This window comes from Staurois parvus, unplaced genomic scaffold (genome assembly GCF_062004578.1).
Source record: "Staurois parvus isolate SC_StPar_1 unplaced genomic scaffold, SC_StPar_1.0 ptg000017l, whole genome shotgun sequence".
In the NCBI taxonomy this organism is placed as follows: domain Eukaryota; kingdom Metazoa; phylum Chordata; class Amphibia; order Anura; family Ranidae; genus Staurois; species Staurois parvus.
This window is the reverse complement of record NW_028317813.1, coordinates 12,745,446-12,768,890: the sequence shown is the minus strand read 5'-3', so window position 1 is coordinate 12,768,890 and position 23,445 is coordinate 12,745,446. Positions and strand designations below refer to the sequence as shown.

Sequence of the window (23,445 nt, the reverse complement as noted above, 5' to 3'; positions counted from 1 at the left end):
GAATTATTTTTCTCACAATCCTGCAAGCTTTTCTGTCTGATATTTTTCTTGGTCTTCCAGATCTTGCTTTAACTTCCACTGTTCCTGATGACTGCCATTTCTTAATTACATTCCGAACAGAGGATATTGACATCTGAAAACGCTTTGCTATCTTCTTATAGCCTTCTCCAGCTTTGTGAGCGTCAACTATTTTTAGTTTCAGTTTTCTAGACAACTGCTTAGAAGAACCCATGGTGCTGATTGTTGGGGCAAGGTCAGATGAGTCTGGGTATTTAAAACCTTTGAGATTGACATAACCTGGTCTTCCCAGATGATGATTGAGAACAATCCATGACACTGGCAGGTCTCAGCTTTGCAAAGGGGGCAGTGCATGCTAGAAATTCTGCAGGGTGCCCAAACTTTTGCAGACACCATTTTTTTGTTTTCTGTTGTTTTGAAAGTGTAAATGATGGAAATAAAATCTAACTTTTGTTGACATATTATAAGAATTTCTAATCTGTAATTTGATGCCTTTTGGAGATTTTTCACATCTTTCCTTGGCTTCTTTATGCACATTAATACAAATTTTTAGCTGGGGTGCCCAAACTTTCGATCCCCACTGTATATATATATATATATATATATATATATATATATATATTGGCTACATCTTTTTCTGTAAATATTTTTATTGCACCCTTTTGACCTTTTAGTAATAAATCTTACTTTCTGAAAGTGTTGAACTGTTTCTAAAGCTCTGTAATGCAAATTAAGAATCCCTGCCTCTGAAGAGCGCTACTGTGTGTTTTAAACTTCGGTATATCTCTGCCTGCGGTGACAGTGGTATACCGACGCTTATGCAAACATCATAGTGTTATTGCTGATTTTGCCGAGAGATGGCAAATTTATTAAATACCTTCTTCAGCTCTGTGTATACAAAGGACCATGGGGGAGCTCTTGTCCATAATGGGCATGGTATTGACACAGCTCCAGATGATCCACATTGGTTCACAATTGACATGATCCAAACATATTTAGACAGTATATAGGTGAATAAAGCACCTGGACCGTACAGCATACACCCCCGGGTCCTTAAAGAATTGAGCTCTGTCATTTCAAAGCCATTGTTTATAATTTTTGGGGACTCTTTAATGACTGGCATAGTACTACTGGATTGGTGTAAGGCCAATGTGGTGCAAATATTTAAAAAGGGGTCAAAATCTTCACCAAGTAATTATAGACCTGTTAGTTTACCTTCTATAATTGGGAAGATACTGGAGAGTGTAATAAAAGACCACATAGATGAGTTCTTTCAGGAAAAAAATATTTTAAACAACAGACAGCATGGATTCATGAAAGACAGAAGTTGTCAAACAAATCTGATTTCTTTTTATGAGGGGGTGAGCAAAACCTTGGACAGAGGGGTGGCGGTGGACGTGGTATACTTGGATTTTGCAAAAGTGTTTGACACAGTTCCGCACACATGGCTAATGTGTAAGGTAAAGTCTACAGGCTTGGAAAAATCTGTATGTAAATGAATAGAAAGCTGGCTAAAAGATCGTATTCAGAGAGTAGTGGTTAATGATTCATACTCTGAATGGTCTATGGTTGTCAGTGGTGTACCCCAAGGTTCAGTGTTGGGACCCTTACTTTTTAATATATTTATAAACGATATAGGGTCTGAGATTAAAAATACCATTTCAGTCTTTGCAGATGACACCAAACTGTGCAGTGGAATAACGTCCTTACAGGATGTCTCCAATTTACAAGCCGACCTCAATGCACTGTTTAATTGGGCAACTATGTGGCAAATGAGGTTTAATGTTGATAAATGTAAGGTTATGCACTTGGGGGTTAAGAATATGCATGCATCATACATACTAGGGGGGGTACAACTGGGGGAATCAATGGTGGAGAAGGATCTGGGAGTTCTGGTAGATCACAAGCTTAATAATGGCATGCATCGCCAAGCTGCGGTTTCTAAAGAGAGCAAAATCCTCTCTTGTATTAAGAGGTATAGACTCCAGAGAGAGAGATATCATATTACCCCTGTACAAATCATTAATAAGACCTCATCTGGAATATACAGTTCAGTTTTGGGCACCAATTCACAAAAAGAACATTGGGGAACTGGAGAAAGTACATAGAAGGGCAACCAACCTGATAAGAGGCATGGAGGAGATCAGCTATGAGGAAAGATTAGAGGAACTGAATTTATTCTCTCTTGAGAAGAGGAGATTAAGGGGAGATATGATCAACATGTATAAATACATCAGTGGTTCATATAGTGAACTCGGTGTAGAGTTATTCAGAGGTCATCACAGAGGACAAGGGAGCACTCTTTATGTCTGGAGGAAAAGAAATTTAATCTCCAAACACAGAAAGGTTTCTTCACAGTAAGAGCTGTGAAAATGTGGAATAGACCCCCTCAAGAGTTGATTCTGACCAGCTCAGTGGATTGTTTCAAAAAAGGCCTGTATTCTTTTTTTTAGATACACCTAATATAATTGGATACTAACATTTATAGGTAAAGCTGATTCAGGGAATATTCGATTGCCTCTCGGGGGATGAGGAAGGAATTTTTTTTCCCAGCAGGGGCAAATTGGATCATGCTTTGCTGGGGTTCTTTTTGCCTTCCTCTGGATCAACTGTGGGTATAGGATTATAACTTTTTTTTTTTATGGTTGCACTGGATGGACTTTTGTCTTTTTTCAGCCAGACTATGTAACTATGTCCCCATCAACATGGGGACAAGGTGCTTTGGGGGGGAGCCCCTCTGCCCCAAAGCACCACTCCATGTTGAGGGCATGTGGCCTGGTATGATTCTGGGGGGCATTTGCTTGTTCCCCCCCTTTCCTGACCTGCTGGGCTGCATGCTTGGATAAGGATCTGGTATGGATTTTGGAGGGGACCCCCATGCCATTTTTTTTTAAAATGTTGGTGTGGGAATTCTCCTCAAAATAAATACCAGACCCGAACAGGGGGGATCCCACATGTTTTTTTTTTAACTTTTTAATTGCCGGACAATGCCGGCAGTTTTTTTTACATTCAGCTGTCAGCAGGGAACACCGCTGACAGCTGAAACATTCAAGAATGTTTTTAGTGGCTGAGCGGTATCTTACCGCTTAGTGAATTGTCCCCTCTGTTGAAAGTTCACAGTCGAACTTTCGTTAGGTTCGAATGCGACCCGAACATGGGGGTTGTTCAGCCCATCACTACTAGTGAGCTTTTATACAGTAATGTGGCTATTCGGTAAGGGAATTCATATATCTATATCCGAGGTGGTTGGGACTCAAACACATGGAACTGTGGCGTTTCATTTTCACACAAAATTCTACACTGGCCCCCTAGTGGAGCCCTGAAATTTTCTTTTGGGTGTGGAGTTTCATTTTTACACAAGATTGTTTATATTGCCCCCCAAGTGGAGCCCTGTATATCCCTTTTGGGATTGGACTGTCATTTCTATTATATCATTGTTTGATTGGTGGTTTTATTTATTAATGCTGATATTATTTGTATCACTATTGTTTATTTTTATTGTGATTTTTTAGGTCAGAGGTCTTGTAGACTTTTTTTGTTTATTATTTTGATTTTCTTGTATCTGGAACATAGTGTGCAGCATTACCCTCTAGCAGGGTATTAGCAGGGTTATTAGCAGTATGGAAAGGTTTTCTATCATGCTTATCTGAATGAAGCCCTAAAAGTAAGGCTAGTAATGAATTTACCTGGGGATATAATGCTAAAGGATAAGTTCATCTTTGGGAGCGTGTTACATGTTCCACCCGTTTTTAGGGTGGAACATGTAACATGTTCCTATAGCTGCAGTCGCCACCCCCCCCCCCCCACTTACTCTGACAGATAGTACGAGAAGAGGTCTCCCTGTACTATCTGTCAAGTCTATCGGCCACATCATTTATTCATGGACTTCTGTGAATGAATGAACTGCAAGTCCCAACAGCCTTAGCAGCTGTTGACTTGTAGTTTTCAATGAACTACCACGGTGCTCCACAGTGGTCCACATATTGAAGCTTCCTGTCAGAATATCTTCTTGCTCGTACATCTTGTATGGCAAGCAGATATTCTGACAGGTCTGCAGGAGACCTGCATGGCTTCAGCTATCTACTGATTACTGGTGCAATGCTTTCCAGGCTCCTATAGACAAAAATAATAAATGCACATTTTTTTACCTGCAAAAAAATGTGCATTTATTATTTTTGTCTAAAAGGTGAACTTATCCTTTAAGATATGTTAGGGAAAATGGTAGTAAAAAAAGCATTGAAACACATGAAGCTGGGCTTGTATACAAGCAGTTTAGTAGAGTTGTACAGCACATGGACCTTTTTATTTTGTGATCAAGTTGCAATGTATGTGTTCATATGCATGTACCTTGACCACGTGCTCCCAAAACTCCCAAATTTCTGCTCGTAGTGCAGTGGTAGACGCCCCTCTAGGATATGTCATCCCTACACTTAAAGCCGAATTCCAAGGATGCTTATTTTGCATAGTTATCATTGTCCAGCTTGAACCAATGTAAGTATGTATATTCCATACCTGTCTTATCTAGGGTTGCCACCTCACTCCTTTAAAACTGAACACGTATTAATTACACAGGTTCTGTGGCTGATTAAAGTGGTCATTAAACTCACCTAGTGCCTTATCTGCATTAAATTAACCTCAGAACCTGTGTCATTAATATGTGTTTGGTTATAAAGGGATGAGGTGGCAACCCTAGTCTTATCATTGTAAAAGTAGAGAATCACTGTAATACTACTGATCCTCTCTATCTTCCCGGCCCCATGCCTATCGGCTACCCTGCTACTTAGTGATCACAGGGGGTCACTTGCTTAGCAGAGAACACCTTGTATATTCTCAATGAATAAACGATTTCTTTTGATTAGACGAGGTGGAGCTTGTGATGACGCCGCCCCTCCTCAAATTATGAGTGAAATTATGGCTTGAGACAGGTTATAAAGTAAAAGGCTCCCATCTTTTGCAATTCTTAGCTGGCTGCATTCTAGGTCCCACTTGCAGGTGGCTAGTCTGTCTCGTGCCCTGATGCTACTCATGATTTGAGCTGATATTGGATGTTGGACATTCAGGAGGAACACTTCATCTGTATGTTTAAGCCCTCATGTGGACACTACCTTCTGCCTGGCCCATTGGATATAAGTACCAAGTTGTTAGCACATGTACTTCTTGAAGTAAGACCAGACATCTTGTGACTGTACATAAAACTCTGTTTGCACATAGGATTCTGCTGGTATCCATTTAGCTACAGCTTCACTGCATATCACCAATCATAAGCAGCTGAGACATTCCCTGCCAGGCCGTTACACAAGGAGCAGGAAAATGCCTTGGTCGCTTATGACTAGCGAAGTGCAGTGATCTCTTCATGGTAGAGTGGCTCAGGTGGGTTCAGACTGGGATCCAAGAGAACCTGGACTCATCCCTGTTTATTATACTGTACGTCATGGTTGTTTAACGCATATATCATTTTGCTATGTATAATGTACAATAAAATATTAAAGGATAATATCATCTTTGTGAACCTGTTACATGTTACCCCCATAGTTAGGGTGTAACATGTTCAGCATCTGCCCCTCCATGACAGCATATCAGGGATCTTCTCCCCATACCTGCTGTTCAGAATTTAAAAAGAGTGCTCCGTTCACACGGCTGTATCATTTCTTCACAGAGTTCTGTGAATTAATGAACTACAAGTACCATCAGCCATTGTGGCTGACAGCTTTTAGTTCTCAATGAACTACCAGAGTGCTGATCGCGTATACAATGCTTTACAGCAGTGGTCACTAAATCGCAGACTGTGGTCCGGAACCGGTCCAAAGGGACAGTCCTGTCCAGACCACAACCATGCCACTGCTACGGCTGGATGTCCTCTTCTGGGCCTCTCACTCAGCCACCAATGTCATCCTCATAGTGGGCAGGGTGTAAGAAGCTGCAGATCGGGACTGAGAGGTGGGAGCTGGTGATTACCCAGCTTGTTAATATGTAAAGACCTCCGCTCTATGCAGCTCGAGACAGAAAGCGGGAGTCTTTTCATATTAGCAAGCCAGGCAATCGCCCACTTGTTAACATAATAACTTGGGCAGCTCCCGTCCCTCAGTCCCAATCTGCAGCTCTTACCACCCCCACCTGCTATGAGGATGACATTGGTGGCGGGCTGGAGGCCCAGGAGAGGACACCCAGAAGGATTAGTGCCTCTGCTCTGCCTAAGGTACCATAGGACTGTGCAGGGGAAGGAATTAAAAGGGGCACTGTGTTGTGTTAGGAGGTGCTGTGTTATGTTAAGGGGCGCTGTGTTGTTTGAAGGAGCACTGCAATGTAAAGCGGGGAATTGATGTGAACGGAAACTGAAGACACTGTTGGAGTTCTTTAACCACTTCCCATCCGCCCTATAGCAGATATTCTGCTATAGGGCGGCACGGGTGCTACTTGCGCCATCATTTGCGGCCGTCATTCACTGGGTCCCGGTGATTGCCAAGGATCTCTGACGGGGGAGAGAACTGTTAGTAAACAAAACAGTTCTCCTCCCTGTCAGCTCCTGCACACTGTTTTGCATGGCTGTGCACAGCACAGCCATGAAAAGCATTGTGCTTACAGTGAAGCACACAGACACAGCCCCATAGTAAAACACACCCAGCACACAGTTAACCCTTTGATTGCCCCAGATGTTAACCCCTACCTGCCCAGTTTTTAGCACTGATCACTGTATTGGTGTCACTGGGGTGTAATTGACACCTTGTCAGTTCCCCCCAGTGTCATGTTTTTAAAAATCCAGTATTTGTAAACACTATAACTTTCATGTAAACCAATTAATTTACACGTAGTGGGATTTTTTATTTTAGCAAAGACATGTAGCAGAATACCATTTGGTCGAAATTTATGACGAAGTTTGATTTTTTTAAATTTTTTTACTGGACATGTTTAATAGCAAAAAGTCATAAATGTTGTTTTTTTTTCTCAAAATTTTTCTCAAAATTTGTTTTCTCAAAAAGTCTTTTTTTTTATAGCACCAAAAATAAAAAAAAGCACAGGCAATCATATACCACCGAAAGAAAGTTCAATTAATGGGAAAAAAAGGACGTAAATTTAATTTGGGTGCAGCATTGCATGACCGCACAATTGTCAGTTAAAGTAACACAGCTCCGTAACGCAAAAAATGGCCTGGTCAGGAAGGGGGGTAAATTCTCTGGAGGGCAAGTGGTTAAAGAGGAGACTGTGATCTAGAGGGGACTACAGTGTGAAAGGTACGCTAAAGGTGACAATGTACGGGGGGACTGTGATGTGTTGTATCGCTAACAAGATTCAGACCTCTGCTGGAAGAAAATTTTGCTGACCAGACCTCCGTAAATTTTAATTCAAGACCCCTGCTTTACAGGTTGCTAAAAAAAAATAGTAAACGCACTTTTTTTTACCTGCAAAAAAATTTACATTTATTACTGTTTTTAAAGGTGAAACTGTCCATTAATTGTATTGAAAAGGATGGTTACTGGATGTTGGAATTGATTAGTTTATAGGGCACAGGATTAATAGACTGCTATTCGGGTATTTGTTAGTTGTATTTAACCATGTGACATCAGGCCAACACCTTCCTTTTCCTAACCAGGTGTGTGTGTGATCTTTGCAACCTGATATTGCTTTCTAACCAGGTAGGTGTAATATCAAAGGCCTCATACTGATTCCTAACCATGTATGTCTATAATCTCTAAGGGCTCATTCACAAATAGTACGGTGAATGGTGTTTTCCTTCATTGAATCATGCTAGTAACCACTAAAAACAATTGTTTTCTGACAGCTGCCTGCAGGCTAAAACAGAGCGTTTAGTGTGCAAGTATTGTGAACGGACCCTTAAGCCTTAACTATAGAGGTGGCCAGGGGCTGTAAAAACAAGCAGTTGAGCTCCTGTAAGATAACATGCAACTGTTCAGGGTCTTACACATGCCCCGTCCACAATGCTTTGTGGCAAAAATTATAGTGCATTTCACAATTGGCAACAGTACTGTGCTGAAAAGAAGTACACATAGTCCTACCCTTTTCAGTGCACACAACTACAATGCAGTAGTGTGAATTGAACTAATAGAACCCCCCCACGGACATTGACCAACAACACCCCAGCCCCCCCACCCGAAAGAGCCTTCCACTGCCACTGGGCAACCCCCACCCCGTCCCAGCAAGAGATAAGACACTCACCTTCACAGCTCCGGACATCTCCTGGAACAAGAGTTGGGCTCTGCATACACCATCAAGCAGCCTCTCAGATCCCACCTGGTTCCCGTGCTGCGTGTGTCCCTTCTTCCATTCCTTCTTTCATGGGACAGCGCTTCCCCCTTGAAAAATGCCACCCTAGGCAAATGCCTTGTTTGCCTTGTGGTAAATACACCCCTGAGTCCAACGCATATGGTTTGGTCTTAAGGCTGACCATACACTATACAACCTGGTTGTACAAGCTGAGATCTACCATCAACTATTTAATACAATGGACTACCTGGTTTGATACTAGTTGAATGCATAGCTCCCAACTGTCCCCGATTTCGAGGGACTGTCCCTGATTTCGAACAAAGTCCCTCTGTCCCTCCTTCCGCCTCATGTGTCCCTCATTTTGGTCTGATCTATATAGTTGTATATAAAATGCACTATTTATCAAAAAATATATTACAGCATTAAAGCTTTCATTACATTTCTGAATTGCAATTTTCAAAATCCACTATATATAAAGGAATAATAATGGTAAAAGAAGCACTTGTGGGTTTAACCAATCATTTATTTGTATAATTCTCCTTTAAGGAGGCGTGGCAGGGTGTGTGTCCTATGCCTACTTACTTTGGCTAATAGGTGTCCCTCGTTCCCATCTTAGAGAGTTGGAAGGTATGCGTAAGGCTCTCATATAGGCGTTTTGAATCGCAGGTGGAATCACTGCGATTGTGCCCACTAAATATGCTGCTGAAATGTCAAATTGCTCATCAGCATGTTCAGGTGCCATTAATTTCAATGGCACCTGAAATTGCGGGGGTGATTCTGCCGTGAGGAGTATTAATCAAAAGAAGTTCTGTAACTTCTTTAGGGCGTTACTCAGTTTTGTTTATGTGATTGTCGCATGAAAAATCGCACAACAATCGTGGAAGAAGCGCACCAAGTTTTTATTTTCCATTGAAATGAATGGTACGTGAACATGCTGATGTGCGATTTGACATTTTAACAGCGCAGTTTGAAAATGGAGCCTGATTGTATAGTGTATGGCCAGTTTAGGACCTGACACTACTTCCTAACCAGGTGTGTGTGTCATTTAGACCTGACGCTGCTGGAAAGAGCCAGTTCCCCCAGTGAGTGGCAGCAGCATCACACTTGTTGTCATTTTCCCGGATGGTGAAACTTTGACCTTTTGGAATGTGGGCAGTTTCATTTTACCTGTATGAGAGGAGTAACAAGTAAATCCTGATCTGATTGTCATGTTATATACCTGGACTGGACTGTATATGATGCCAATGCAGGAGAGAAGATTGCAGAGTTGATCTCTACTATATACAATGGTAAATATTGTGAATGTGGGTTTGCAGTTGGTCTTTTTGGATCTTTTTCACAATTGTGTATGTAGGTAGTGCTCTAAGGGAAAGTCACTGGAGACATATGGAGGCTGCCGTTACTGATCACCATAAGAAATGTTTGTTCCTCAACTGGCAATCTGATTAATGGGTCCGATACTTTGAGTCACTGACCTAGAGAAAGCTTACTTGTAAGGTTCTCTGACTTCATTTTCTGCATTCTAGTGGCAGGTCAATGATTCTGTAAGTATTGAGGGTAAAGGATCAGCATGACTGTTAGGCAGCTAGCATTTTCATAAAGAGGTTATCAATGGCTTTGAATCTGTAAATATATGCATCAGAATGGGGTGCTTGCCACCCCCCTAATACCCACCAACCATATTGTTCATCTGATTTGGAATATTTTATGTTAACATGTAGACCATTTTTTTTATACCAAGAGAATTTACTAATATTATCATTCTGTGCATACCCCCACAGGCAAATTCTATACTGGCTATGGAGGAATTATATGTTTGCAGTGTATAAAAAGCTACTTTGTTGCCACATCTTGATCCATCGTGCCTCTGTAATGATAATTCCATGTTATAAGCCTTTTTGTTTGTAAAATTTAAAACTATACAGGTTTGGAGTGAGGAGGCAAATTCACTCTTGCAAGAGTGCGTAGGATTGACAGATTGCAATGTATTTGCACAGGATATGGATTTAGAGGTATATGCTTCATTTGTTCTACTGTATATTAATTTTTTATGGCGGTGTTACTGGTTACAAAAAAGTATTAGGCTCCATGCACACTAGTGTTTTTTAAGCTCCTAGGAGCTATTATCAGCATATTTTTTTTTCTGCTCCTAGAAGCTACATAATATTATCCTATGTGTCCATGCACACTACTTTAGGCTGTTCGTGATCAGCGTCTAAAAAAAAAAATTGTTTTGTAGAGATTTTTGGAGCGTTTTTCCAGCAAGAAATAACGCTAAACTGCTCCTAAACAGCTTTTTTCTAGCTCTTTTTTTAGCTTTTGTTTCCCTCTACATGTACTGTAAAATGCTATTGCTCCTAAACACCTCTGAACACTACTAAAAAAACCCCACTATTACCAGCGTTTTTTATCCATCAGTTTTTGAGTGAAAAAAAAAAATGCTAATTTGTATGAAGCCTAAAGGTATTCCCAAATAAAAGTCATGGCTGGATGGTCAAGTGAAGGCTCAGCTTAGAGTGAGAGATGTGGTCTTTAGATCAGGTGACCCTATGGTCTACAAGAAAACTTGGAATTAATAAAAAAAAAATTAAAAAAAAGGGAATTAGAGAGGCTAAGCGAATGTATAAATGAATCAAAATTCTCACAGCATGTGGAGGGGGATTAAAGCAATGGTAAATTTTAAATTGTAAAGTACTCTGACACCTTAAACCAATTTTTTTGCTTGATTTGAGGATTAAAATCTGAGATGTGAAGACCTAGTAAGGAACCTGTGGAGGGCATATATTGGTATTAAAAACACATGAGGTCAGATCACGTTTGAGGAAGACTGACATCAGAAAGGCAGCAGGACCAGATGGGGTATCAGTCAGTATACTGAGGGTATGTGCAGATCAGTTAGCAGGTGTTTTTACTGATGCATTTAATTTGTTGCTGCGACAAGCTGCAGTGCCTTTATAAATCTACTATTATTGTCCCAATAAAAAAAATCTGCAGCAAAATGCTTAAATGATTATCGTCCAGTTGCGTTATCTCCTGTCATCATGAAGTGTTTGAAGAGGTTTGCATTAGAACATCTTATTGCAAGCATTCCTGTTGATATGGAAAAGTATCAGTTTGCCTATTGTGCAAACAGATTTATTTATTTTATTTATTAGAAGTACTCATATAGAGCTGTCAATTTGCACAGTGCTATATATATATGTGTGTGTGTATATAGATACATATATATATTACATTCACATCAGTCCCTAACCCTCAAGGAGTGTACAATCTAAGGTCCCTAACTTACATTCATACATACACATACTAGGGACAATTTAGACACAAGCCAATTAACCTACCAGCATGTCTTTGAAGTGTGGGAGAAAACCCACACAGGTACAGGGAGAACATGCAAACTCCAGGTGGAAGTGCTAACCATTTAGCCACTGTGCTGCCACAGATAATGCTATTTCTATTGCTTTGCAAACTACTTTGACACATCTTGAGCACCCTAACACATATGTTAGGATGTTATTTATTGATTCTAATTCAGCATTTAACACAGTAGTTCCTAAATTAGTGAAAAGGTTAAAAAAAACATGCTGGTAGGTTAATTGGCCCTAGTATGTGCTGTTGTATCTCCAACAGTATGTGTATGTACGAATGTGAGTTAGGGACCTTAGATTGTATGCCCCTTGGGGGTTAGGTACTGATATGAATGTACAATACATGCATGTAAAGCGATGCGTAAAGAATGTACAATATATATGAAAAGAGCTGAGTAAATTGACGGCGCTATATAAGTACCTGTAATAAATAAAGTTTGCTAATAACACCACTTTAGTTGGAGTCATACAAGATAATGATGAGACAGCTTATAGGCAGGAAATTCAACATTTGGTTGAGGGGTGTATGGAAAATTATTTAATACTGCAAAAACTAATGAAAAAATAGTGGATTATAGGACATAAAGATCAATCATTGCCCAGGTGGTTAGGAGGTAGAAAGGTTGGACGCTCTAAAACTTTGGGGTGTACGTATTACGAAGGAATTGTTATGGTCTCAAAATACTTGTTTTCCAGTGAAACAAGCACAACAGAGACTGTTTTTTTCCCCAGGAGCTTTAAACAGGCTTGTGGTCAATGTTTATATTTTACATTTTTACAATATTTAAGAACAGATATGTGGGCATGTGTTAAGAGTATGTACATTATGTGTGGTTGTGTTGAGACATATTTTAAATTCTTGTTGTACAGTATAAGGCAGGCGGTCTCTAAACATTTCAAGCAAAGGGCCAGTTTACTATCCTTCAGATTTTGGTGGGGCAAGACTGTGGCCAGTGGGGGTAGAAAATGTCCCAGGCCCAGCACAAGTGAGAATAAACATGGCCTCAAGGTTGGTGGTCAGTAACAGGAGGTATAGTGCCCCATCATTTGTATAAGTGGGAGGAATAGTGCCTCAAGAGCCAGATAAAGGATAGCAAAGGGCCACATCTGGCCCTCGGGCCACAGTTTGGAGACCACTGCCATAGATGATGCATTTTGTTGTTCAACCAGCAGGTTGAACAAAAAAGAAAGATTAGATTCCCCCATCAACACACTTGGTGTTAAAGGGGGAATTCCTCCTGCAGAGCTATTGTATTCTGACAGTGGGGAGAGTTCCCCGCTGTCATAATACAATGAGAAGTGTTGCCAGCTATAGCCGGTAGCATTGATCGAGGGGGGGGGGGAAACAACCATCTAGTTGGACAGAGGTCAACTTCTATACAACCAATCTGTCCATAGTTGGATTGAAATTTGGCTGGTCCCTGCTGAAGCAGCTGAATTACGATCCATGCATGGCTGGCTTAGAGAGTATTATTATTAAACAGGATTTATATAGCGCCAGAGTACTCTGATAAATTTTGTTCTGTGTATACAATGCCAATAAATTATCTGATTATCTTACCTATAATGCCATGATTGCTCAGAAGCCAAAGACATAGGACAAGGCTCCTAGTCAACAACCCTTTGACAGCTGTACAGAGTACAGGCAGAGCAGTCACCATCAATCATTGATCCTTGTAAAATGTCAGCCTTTCCATAGTCTTTAGGTATAAAAATATATTGTACTAATTTTGCAAAAAAAAGTTTTGCAAAGGTGCAATCTAAAATTAGAAAATATTTTGATGAGTAAACATTAACTTTTCTATGGAAGTCAGAGCCACGTTTCTGCACCCTTCCCCCATCCAAGGCTTCATTTGTATTCCAATGGCCAAATGTAGGGGTGGAAAGGCAAACCACATTGGTCAGCATAGTTTTGATGTGAATGCAAGTGGGATATGTGACAGCTTGCCGATGGGAGCAGGAAGGAGCATCTACGGCAGCTAATTCACCACATACACCCAAACTGGTAGGTATCATACTATAGTATATATTCCAGTAATGGAGCAGTGAATAGATAGAATCTCAGTATGTTATATTGTCTTTGTGTGATCATTTTAGATCACTATAAGGCTACTTTAACACTGATCTGTAGCAAAAACACATATGAGTTTTTGCCGTGTCTTGCTAATGGGAATGCAGATAGCAACAAAAAAAATCACAAAGATTCTGAACCTTCCCAATTATATTTAAAAAAGTGTTTTCTATTCTGAGCATCTTTATTACAGAACTCTGGCTTTACGACCAACTTCCCTTCCCAATGACCGCAATAAAAACTTAGTACGGATTCAAACTCTTCCCTACTCCATCCAAAGCTAAAAAAGGAAGGTTTGGGCTGGAATTTGTAATGCACCTCCATTGCACCATAAAAATAGCTATCTAGTTACTTAACTGCTTCCTGTCCACCCACAGTCTATAGACGGCGGACGGGAAGCTGTGTAGATGCAGCTATGTACATGTATATTATCCGACTTCGGCAGCTCACAGAGTGCACACCTTGGATCCCAAGGTGTTAGTATGTTGCCCGTACACAGCGGATCACATTACCGCTGTCTCTGGGTGATCACATGGTGTTTTACCCATGTGATTGCTGTGTCCAATAACAGCAATCATATAGTAAACACAAGAAACTGAAATTAAAGATTGGTTCTCTCTGCTCTCACTGTGAGAGCAGAGAGAACCGATACAGCAGTTTGTGAGTGTACAGTAGCCTGTCAGGCTGCATGTACACTCACTGATTGTTGTGCCAGCCAGTTCTAGTGTCCCTTATCACTGCCCAGTGTAGGAACAAGAAAGTGTGTAGCCAGCCCCTGCCACCTGTCCCAGTGCTCACAAGAACACTGCCATACACCATACCAATGTCCTGATCACCTCCATACCAGTGCCCTGATCACCGTCATATGCCATACCAGCACCCTGATCACTGACATACCATCACCCTGATCACCATCATACATCATACCAATGGCCTGATCACCACCATAACAGTGTCTTGATCACCACCACACCCCATACCAGTGCCCTGATTACCACCATTTTCCATACCATCACCCTGATCACTGCCATACCATCACCCTGATCACTGCCATACCATCACCCTGATCGCCGCCATACCATCACCCTGATCGCCATCATCCACCATACCAGTGCCCTGATCACCGCCATACTCCATACCAGTGCCCTGATCACCGCCATATGCCATACCAGCACCCTGATCACCGTCATACATCATACCAATGTCCTGATCACCACCATACCAGCGTCCTGATCACCGCCATATGCCATACGAGCACCCTGATCACTGCCATACCAACGCCCTGATCACCGTCATACCCCATAACAGTGCACTGATCACCGCCATATGCCATACCAGCAATCTGATCACTGCCATACCAACACCCTGATCACCGTCATACATCATACCAGCATCCTGATCACCGCCGTACCTCAAGCTAACATTGCTGATTTATTATATGCTTTTATACACCTACAGTATAAGTATGTGTATAAATATATATACTGTAAAAGCACAGGGAAGGGAGTGTACTGTAGTATTACATGCACCTTGACTCATTTTCTTGGTTGATTTACGTTGTATTTATATGAGTGGTGGAGGTGTACTGTAGCACTTTACACACATAAAAAAATTTCTCACATATGCAGTGCTACACCATTTTTTCCATACATAGTCGATCTAACAGGAATGGATCGAAATTTGGCCTCTCCTCACTAAACCAGCCTAATTTCTATCCATCTATGGCCAGTTTTAGTTGGTCCCAATGTTGCTTTCTGAAAAAGTCGATCACTTTTCAGCAAAAGGTATGTCTGCAGGCATTCACAAGGCAATACTGCTGCCTTCTGAATGCCTGAACGGGTTTTTTTCAGCCGGAATACACATGTTTTTACCACAGCACGATGGGACTTAAGTCTGGGTTCACACTGATGTGTTGCAGTTCCTGTGCAAAAGAAATGTGATGCGCCACACCCAGGGGCGGACTGACAACTCATGGGGCCCCCGGGCAATAGGGGATCATGGGGCCCCTGTGTCCTTGCCCAAACTCAGCCTATGAAAAAGGTACCAGGGGCATCTCATGGGGCCCCTTACTGACCCCGGGCCCTCGGGCAGTGCCCGAGTTTCCAAATGGTCAGTCCGCTCCTGGCCACACCGCATCTGTGTGAACCCATACTAAGTGTCTGAAGGGTTCTGGTTGCCCAATACCAAAATCAAAAATTCAATATGATAAATGCTTGCTCATTCCCCTGGGTGGGGTGGTCCTCTAACTTAAACCATACTCATAAACTACTTGTGGGATAGACCACAAAGAGATAAGTTATATATGATGATTACAGAGCTTACACTCTTTATCTAACATTATTTTACAAGGGAAAGGTGAAGGTATTTTTGTATATATAATCTGTGGCCCTTTGCTAGCTTTTATCTGGCCCTTGGGGCACTATTCCTCCCAATGATATGAAGCAGTATTCCTCCCTCCCACTGACACCAACAATGAGGCACTACTGATAACTTATGTGGTACTATTCCTCCCATTAATACCAATGATGGGGCACTACTCTTCAGCTCTTCTGCATTGTTCGGTCTCATGTCTCTCATCTTTCTCTTGGCAATGCCCCATAGATTCTCTATGGGGTTCAGGTCAGGCGAGTTTGCTGGCCAATCAAGCACAGTAATCCCACGGTCATTGAACCAGGTTTTGGTGATTTTGGCTTTTGTGTGGGCAGGTGCCAGGTCCTGCTGGAAAATGAAGTCAGCATCCCCATAAAGCCCGTCTGCAGAAGGAAGCATGAAGTGCTCCAAAATCTCCTGGTAGACGGCTGCGTTGACCCTGGACTTAATGAAGCACAGTGGACCAACACCAGCAGATGACATGGCTCCCCAAATCAACACAGACTGTGGAAAGCATCTTGCAGTGTGTGCCTCTCCATTCTTCCTCTATACTCTGGGTCCTTGGTTTCCAAATGAGATGCAAAAGTTGCTCTCATCAGAAAAGAGGACTTTGGACCACTGAGCAACAGACCAGGTCTGTTTTTCTTTAGCCCAGGTAAGACGCTTCTGACGTTGTTTGTTGTTCAGGAGCGACTTGACGAGAGGAATACTACATTTGAGGCCCATGTCCAGGATCCGTCTGTGTGTGGTAGCTCTTGATGCACTGACTCCAGCCTCAGCCCACTGCTTCTGAAAGTCCCTAACACTTTTGAATGGCCTTTTCCTGACAATCCTCTCCAGGCTGCGGTCATCCCTGCTGCTTGTGCACCTTTTTCTTCCACACTTTTCCCTTCCATATAACTTTCTATTAATGTGCTTTGATACAGCACTTTGGGAACATCCAACTTCTTTTGCAATTACCTTTTGAGGCTTTCCCTCCTTATGGAGGGTGTCAATGATGGTTTTCTGCACAACTGTCAGGTCAGCAGTCTTTCCCATGATTGTGATTCCTATTGAACCAGACTGAGAGACCATTTAAAGGCTCAGGAACCCTTTGCAGGTGTTATGGCTTAATTAGCTGATTAGAGTGGGACACTTTGAGCCTAGAATATTGCACCTTTTCATAATCTAGTTTTCTGAGATTGTGGATTTGGGGTTTTCATGAACTGTAAGCCATAATCAACACAATTATGACAAATCACGGTTTGAACTATCTTGCTTTGCATGTAATGAGTCTATCTCATATTATTTTCACCTTTTAAGATGCATTACTGAAATAAATGAACGTTTGCACGATATTCAAATTTTTCGAGTTGCACCTGTATGTGGTACTATTCCTCCCATTAATACCAATGATGGGGCACTAGTCTTCCTCCTACTGACCACCATCCCTGAGGCCATGTTTAGTCTCACTAATGCTAGGCCTGAAAAATTTCGACCCCCACTGGCCACATTCCGGCCCTCTTAAAGTCTGAAAGACCATAAACCGGCCCTTTGTTTGAAAAGTTTGGAGACCCCTGGTTTACAACATAAAAGGTAAATTTGTTTATCGATCAGTTTCAAAATGCAGAATGTGCTCATGCGTAGTATGATTTTTTTTTTTATGTTATACCCAATTGATTCCGGATCGATTGCGCTACTCACTCTTTGAAAATCATTTGTTTGTACAAAAAATTCCAATGTGACTTTTTTTTTTGCCAAAACACGATGCATTTTGATAATCAATATGAGCCCACTAACATTTAGCAAGTCAAACGATCAAGTGTTTCGAATGAATTTTCTAGCAATTTTCTATCCATCTATGGCCAGCTAAATTCTTTATTTTTCTTTGATTTCAGATGCTGTTGTATAGGGTCTGGCTTGTGCTTGCTTCCATCTTCTGGATATTCTGCTCGTCCTCTGCATGTCTGGACAAATTACACTTTCAGAATGTCACTTCAAGCAAACAAAAGCCCCCTAAGTTGTTAAGCAACATCACCTCTCTGGAGGAGGCCAAGAAGGAACAAGGGTTCTACCTTCGGCAGCTGTTTCACATGTATGGTGAAAATAACACAATGACTTACCAGGGGCTCACACTTTTACTGAGAAATCTTGGGCTTGGAGAAGTACAGGTGAATGAGTCAATGTGAAACATAACATAAGAAAAATTTATGCTTATGTCAGGACACAAATATAACACATGTACCGTATTTTTCGCCGTATAAGACTAGAGATGAGCGAATTATTCAAAAATTCGATTCGGCTGATTCGCCGAATTTGAGGAAGAAATTCGATTCGATGCGAATTAATTCGCTACGAATTTAACTTATTAAAAGGGTTTCTAGGCTTCAGAGAGCCTTTAAATTAGTGCAGAACACTGTACCTTTAATTTAAATGCCCTTGGAGATGAGGAAGAAGAAGGATGAGGAGAAGGAGAAGGAGAAGGATAAGGATAAGGATAAGGATGAGGAGAAGGATGAGGATGAGGAGAAGGAGAAGGATGAGAAGGATGAGAAGGATGAGAAGGATGAGAAGGATGAGAAGGATGAGAAGGATGAGAAGGATGAGAAGGATGAGAAGGATGAGAAGGATGAGAAGGATGAGAAGGATGAGAAGGATGAGAAGGATGAGAAGGATGAGAAGGATGAGAAGGATGAGAAGGATGAGAAGGATGAGAAGGATGAGAAGGATGAGAAGGATGAGAAGATGGAGAAGGAGAAGGAGAAGGATGAGAAGATGGAGAAGGAGATGGAGAAGGAGAAGGAGAAGGATGAGAAGATGGAGAAGGAGAAGGAGAAGGATGAGAAGATGGAGAAGGAGAAGGAGAAGGATGAGAAGATGGAGAAGGAGAAGGAGAAGGATGAGAAGATGGAGAAGGAGAAGGAGAAGGATGAGAAGATGGAGAAGGAGAAGGAGAAGGATGAGAAGATGGAGAAGGAGAAGGAGAAGGATGAGAAGATGGAGAAGGAGAAGGAGAAGGATGAGAAGATGGAGAAGGAGAAGGAGAAGGATGAGAAGAAGGAGAAGGATGAGAAGAAGGAGAAGGAGAAGGAGGAGAAGGAAACCAATAGATACAATGTTTCAACCGCTGTATGGAGGGAATGTCACAGAACTGTCAGAAATAGCGGAGCTCTGCAGATACACTTAGCGGAGCTCTGCAGATACACTTTTTGCCGGCTTGGAATTCTTCTTATTTTCATCCTACTTCTTCTTCTTCTTCATCCTCATCCTCTTCTTCTTCTGAGGATGAGGATGAAGAAGAAGAAGAAGAAGTAGGATGAAAATAAGAAGAATTCCAAGCCGGCAAAAAGTGTATCTGTAGAGCTCCTCTAAGTGTATCTGCAGAATAGAGGAGCTCTGCAGATAAACTTTTTGCCGGCTTGGAATTCTTCTTATTTTCATCCTACTTCTTCTTCTTCTTCTTCATCCTCATCCTCATCCTCTTCTTCTTCTTCTGAGGATGAGGATGAAGAAGAAGAAGTAGGATGAAAATAAGAAGAATTCCAAGCCGGCAAAAAGTGTATCTGCAGAGCTCCTCTAAGTGTATCTGCAGAATAGAGGAGCTCTGCAGATACACTTTTTGCCGGCTTGGAATTCTTATTTTCATCCTACTTCTTCTTCTTCTTCATCCTCATCCTCAGAAGAAGAGGATGAGGATGAAGAGGAAGAAGAAGAAGAAGTAGGATGAAAATAAGAAGAATTCCAAGCCGGCAAAAAGTGTATCTGCAGAGCTCCTCTATTCTGCAGATACACTTAGAGGAGCTCTGCAGATACACTTTTTGCCGGCTTGGAATTCTTCTTATTTTCATCCTACTTCTTCTTCTTCATCCTCATCCTCTTCTTCTTCTTCTGAGGATGAGGATGAAGAAGAAGAAGAAGAAGAAGTAGGATGAAAATAAGAAGAATTCCAAACCGGCAAAAAGTGTATCTGCAGAGCTCCGCTAAGTGTATCTGCAGAGCTCCTCTATTTCTGACAGTTCTCTGACTTTCACATTTACAGCGGTTGAAACATTGTATCTGTTTCCGAATAAAAACATCTGTATCCTAAATGGAAACAAATAGATACAATGTTTCAACCGCTGTACATGTGAAGGAACTGTCAGAGAACTGTCAGAAATAGCGGAGCTCTCTGCAGGGACACTTTTGCCGGCTGATCGGGAAAAATCTGATTCACGCACCCGAAGTAGGCTAATATTCGGATTCGATGCGAATCGAATTTTTCCTGAAATTCGAATCAAATTCCACTTCGCCTGGTTCGATTCGCTCATCTCTATATAAGACGCACTTTTTCTTCCCCAAAACTGGGGGGGAAATGTCAGTGCGTCTTATGGAGCGAATATGGAGCGGCCGGTCCGGTATTTCCACCGCGGCCGTGTCAGAATACCGGGCCGGCCGCTCAGCTCTGCAGCGGGACCTTACCTGTTCCTCTATCCAGCGGCGCGCTGTCTTCTGGCTTCTGTAGTGTGGGCACTGGGCATGACAGCTGGGTGCCAAGTGCGCATGCGCAAGAAACGGTGCTTTTTGTGAATGGTAAGGCGGTAACTGGGACACATGACAGATCCCAGAAGCCGCCGGACCAATCACAAAGCTCAAGTGCTTCTCGCTCATGCGCACTGGGCACCCGGCTGTCATGCCGAGCGCCATTACAGAAGCCGGGAAGACAGCGCATGGCTGGATCGAGGAACAGGTAAGATCAAACAAAAACTCTGCGGAAGTAAGAGCGGGTACCTGTCAAATTCAGGTACCCGCTCCCCACCTCCCCAAAGGTCCGCAGTCTCTGGTCATCCCTGTGCTGTCCGCAGTCTCTGGTCATCCCTGTGCTGTCCGCAGTCTCTGGTCATCCCTGTGCTGTCCGCAGTCTCTGGTCATCCCTGTGCTGTCCGCAGTCTCTGGTCATCTCCTGTACTGTGTCTGCAGTCCATTAGTTCAGAATTTTTTTTTTCCTGTTTTCTGCCTCTAAAACCTAGGTGCGTCTTATGGTCAGGTGCGTCTTATACGGCGAAAAATATGGTAAATGGAAAAATGGCATGTTTTAACTGAACTTGTAGGAACAAGTGACAGCGGAGCTCCAGGTTCCCCCAAACAATTAAAAGTCAGCAGTTAAAAGTACTGCAGCTGCAGATCCTTAATATAAGGACACGTACCTGTCCAGGGATCCAGCGATGTCCTCACCTGACCCGATTCTTCAATTGGCTTCGAGTGCAGATACAGCATCTTAAGTAAGGGAAACTGGCAGTGAAGCCTTGCGGCTTCCTCTTACACATGCATGAAGTGTGCTAGACTTTATGAATGGTCCTGCAGTCTTCTGAGACCTATAAAGTATCCCAGAAGGCTGCAGGGGAAGGAGGGAGGCCATATTTCTGGCTCAGATCGCCGCGGTACAACTAACTGGAAGTGGGAGCGGATACCTGTCAAAACCAGATACCTGCTACCCCCCAAAAAAGTGGCACATGTGGCAGTGAAGAGGGGGTGTAAATAAGCGGAACTTCCCCTTTTGGATGAAGTTCTGCTTTAAATTTCTATAAGAATGTTTAAACTAAGTTATACTGTGTATGGCCAGCTTACATTAATAAGATCAAACTGTTTAATAGAGTACATGAACCATGGTAAAATCTTGTAAGTTTCAATTTTTATGGTGTTTTTTTTCATTTCAAGATAGCACACAGTGTACAGGTGTAAAATAAATTCTGAGAGACTTGAAGGTTTTGCAGCTAACATCTTTTGTAGCACTATAGGACTTATTCAGCTAAGCAAAGAACAGTTTACCTAGGACACAATGACAACAACCAGAATTCAGTTTCTCACTGACTTGGCCTCAGCAAAGTTAAATCTGGATGCTATTTAGTTTTTTTATCCCCCTCTATTTTCACCTGGTGATTTGGCCAGTAACACACCTCCAGTATTATAGTGCCCCACCCTGGATGAAGGAGCAATTGAGACACCTTTGGACAGCAGCTTTGTCAGTCATGGATGAAGGGAATATTAGATGTAGTAGAAGATTTAGATGCTCCAGGGGCGGACTGACCATTTGGAAACTCGGGCACTGCTCGAGACCCGGGGTCAGTAGGGGGCCCCATGAGAAGCCAATTTTTCATAGGCTTTTTTGAGTTTGGGCAAGGACACAGGAGCCCCATGTTCCCCTATTGCCCGGGGGCCTCATGAGTTGTCAGTCCGCCCCTGAGATGCTCTCACAAATTGAAGCCAAATTCCAGCTAAGGCTAGGTTCACACCTATGCAGGTTGCGTTTGAGCCATTTCTACACTGTGTTTTGCGCTTTTGCACCTGCGTTTTTTTATATGTTTGGGGGGGTTAATTTTTTTTTCTTGTTGCTAGGCAGATTTAAAACGCATCAAAATTGCAATACGTACTTTTCTGCGGTGTTTCCATTGAAGTCTATAGAACCCAAAATACTACTTTTTGCGTTAAAAAAAGTCCCTGACCCTTTCCAAAAAACACACCAGGTGAAAACGCGCTGATGTGAACATGTTCCATAGGAAATCATGTTAAATAGAATGTACTGCATTTCTGAAATACGCTGTAGGAAACGCGTAAGTTTGAACCTACGGTGACACTTTTTAAGCAGTTACAGCAACTGTTCTTCCTTTCGGGATAAGGTTTTACATAAATGAAAACAAGCTGATCCCCATAAGCACCCCTGTCAGTGTTAAATGGTTTGGCTCAACCCGCTAACTGCTTCATCTGCAGGACAGCAGTGTTTTTAAAAAAAGACTAACTGGCAGGATCAGCAGGTGAATATAAAAGCCTAAGGCCTCATGCACACTTGGCTTATAAAACACTGCTTTTATAGGCGTTTGGCTTTTCTTTTTTTCTTCAGGCTATAAAAGCACCTCTACGTTATCCTATGTGTTCATGCACACACTGAAAACCCCCCCAAAAAACCACCACCAGCGTGTTCAGGGGAGGAGCTTTTGGGCACAAAAACAACTTGATGCGCCGATACGCATGTAAACGCTAGTCCTGTTTTGGTGCGTTTGATTGCTAATGCATTTCATTGGCCAGAGTAAAATAATATTATGGCTAATGGAATCCAATAATGCTCAAATGTTTGACACACTGAAACGTGCCTAATCATGTGTGCAATACATGGGTTTAGGTGTGGTTTTTAAGCAGTTTTTCTCCTGCCAGGAGTTCTGGCATTCGTAGGAGAAAGGCAAATGTCCAGTGTGTATAAGCCCTAAAAAAAAGAAGACAAATGCATCCAACACATCTAAGGAATGGTAAGCTGCAATATAATAAATGTTTGTTTTTGGGTTTAATACCACTTCAAGTACCTGTACTTCTTTACTTATCTATCTATCGTTGTATGGTGCCATCCCACAAAAAGCGTCGGGTCACTATGTCCTTGTGATACTTCCTTCA

At 42.1% G+C, this 23,445-nt stretch overlaps 1 protein-coding gene across 2 annotated transcripts in view; it reads left to right on the top strand.

Annotated features, from left to right (window-relative positions):
• Positions 1 to 9,415: 9,415 nt before the first annotated feature.
• Positions 9,416 to 23,445, top strand: part of SLC39A5 (solute carrier family 39 member 5) — a 71,534-nt gene continuing 57,504 nt past the window's right edge. For both annotated transcript variants that reach the window (XM_089679891.1, XM_089679885.1), the window contains exons 1-2: positions 9,416 to 9,527; positions 17,925 to 18,197. In XM_089679891.1, coding sequence (XP_089536017.1) covers positions 9,525 to 9,527; positions 17,925 to 18,197 — 276 coding nt within the window. In that variant the 5' untranslated portion in view covers positions 9,416 to 9,524. The remainder of the gene's footprint in view (positions 9,528 to 17,924; positions 18,198 to 23,445) is intronic.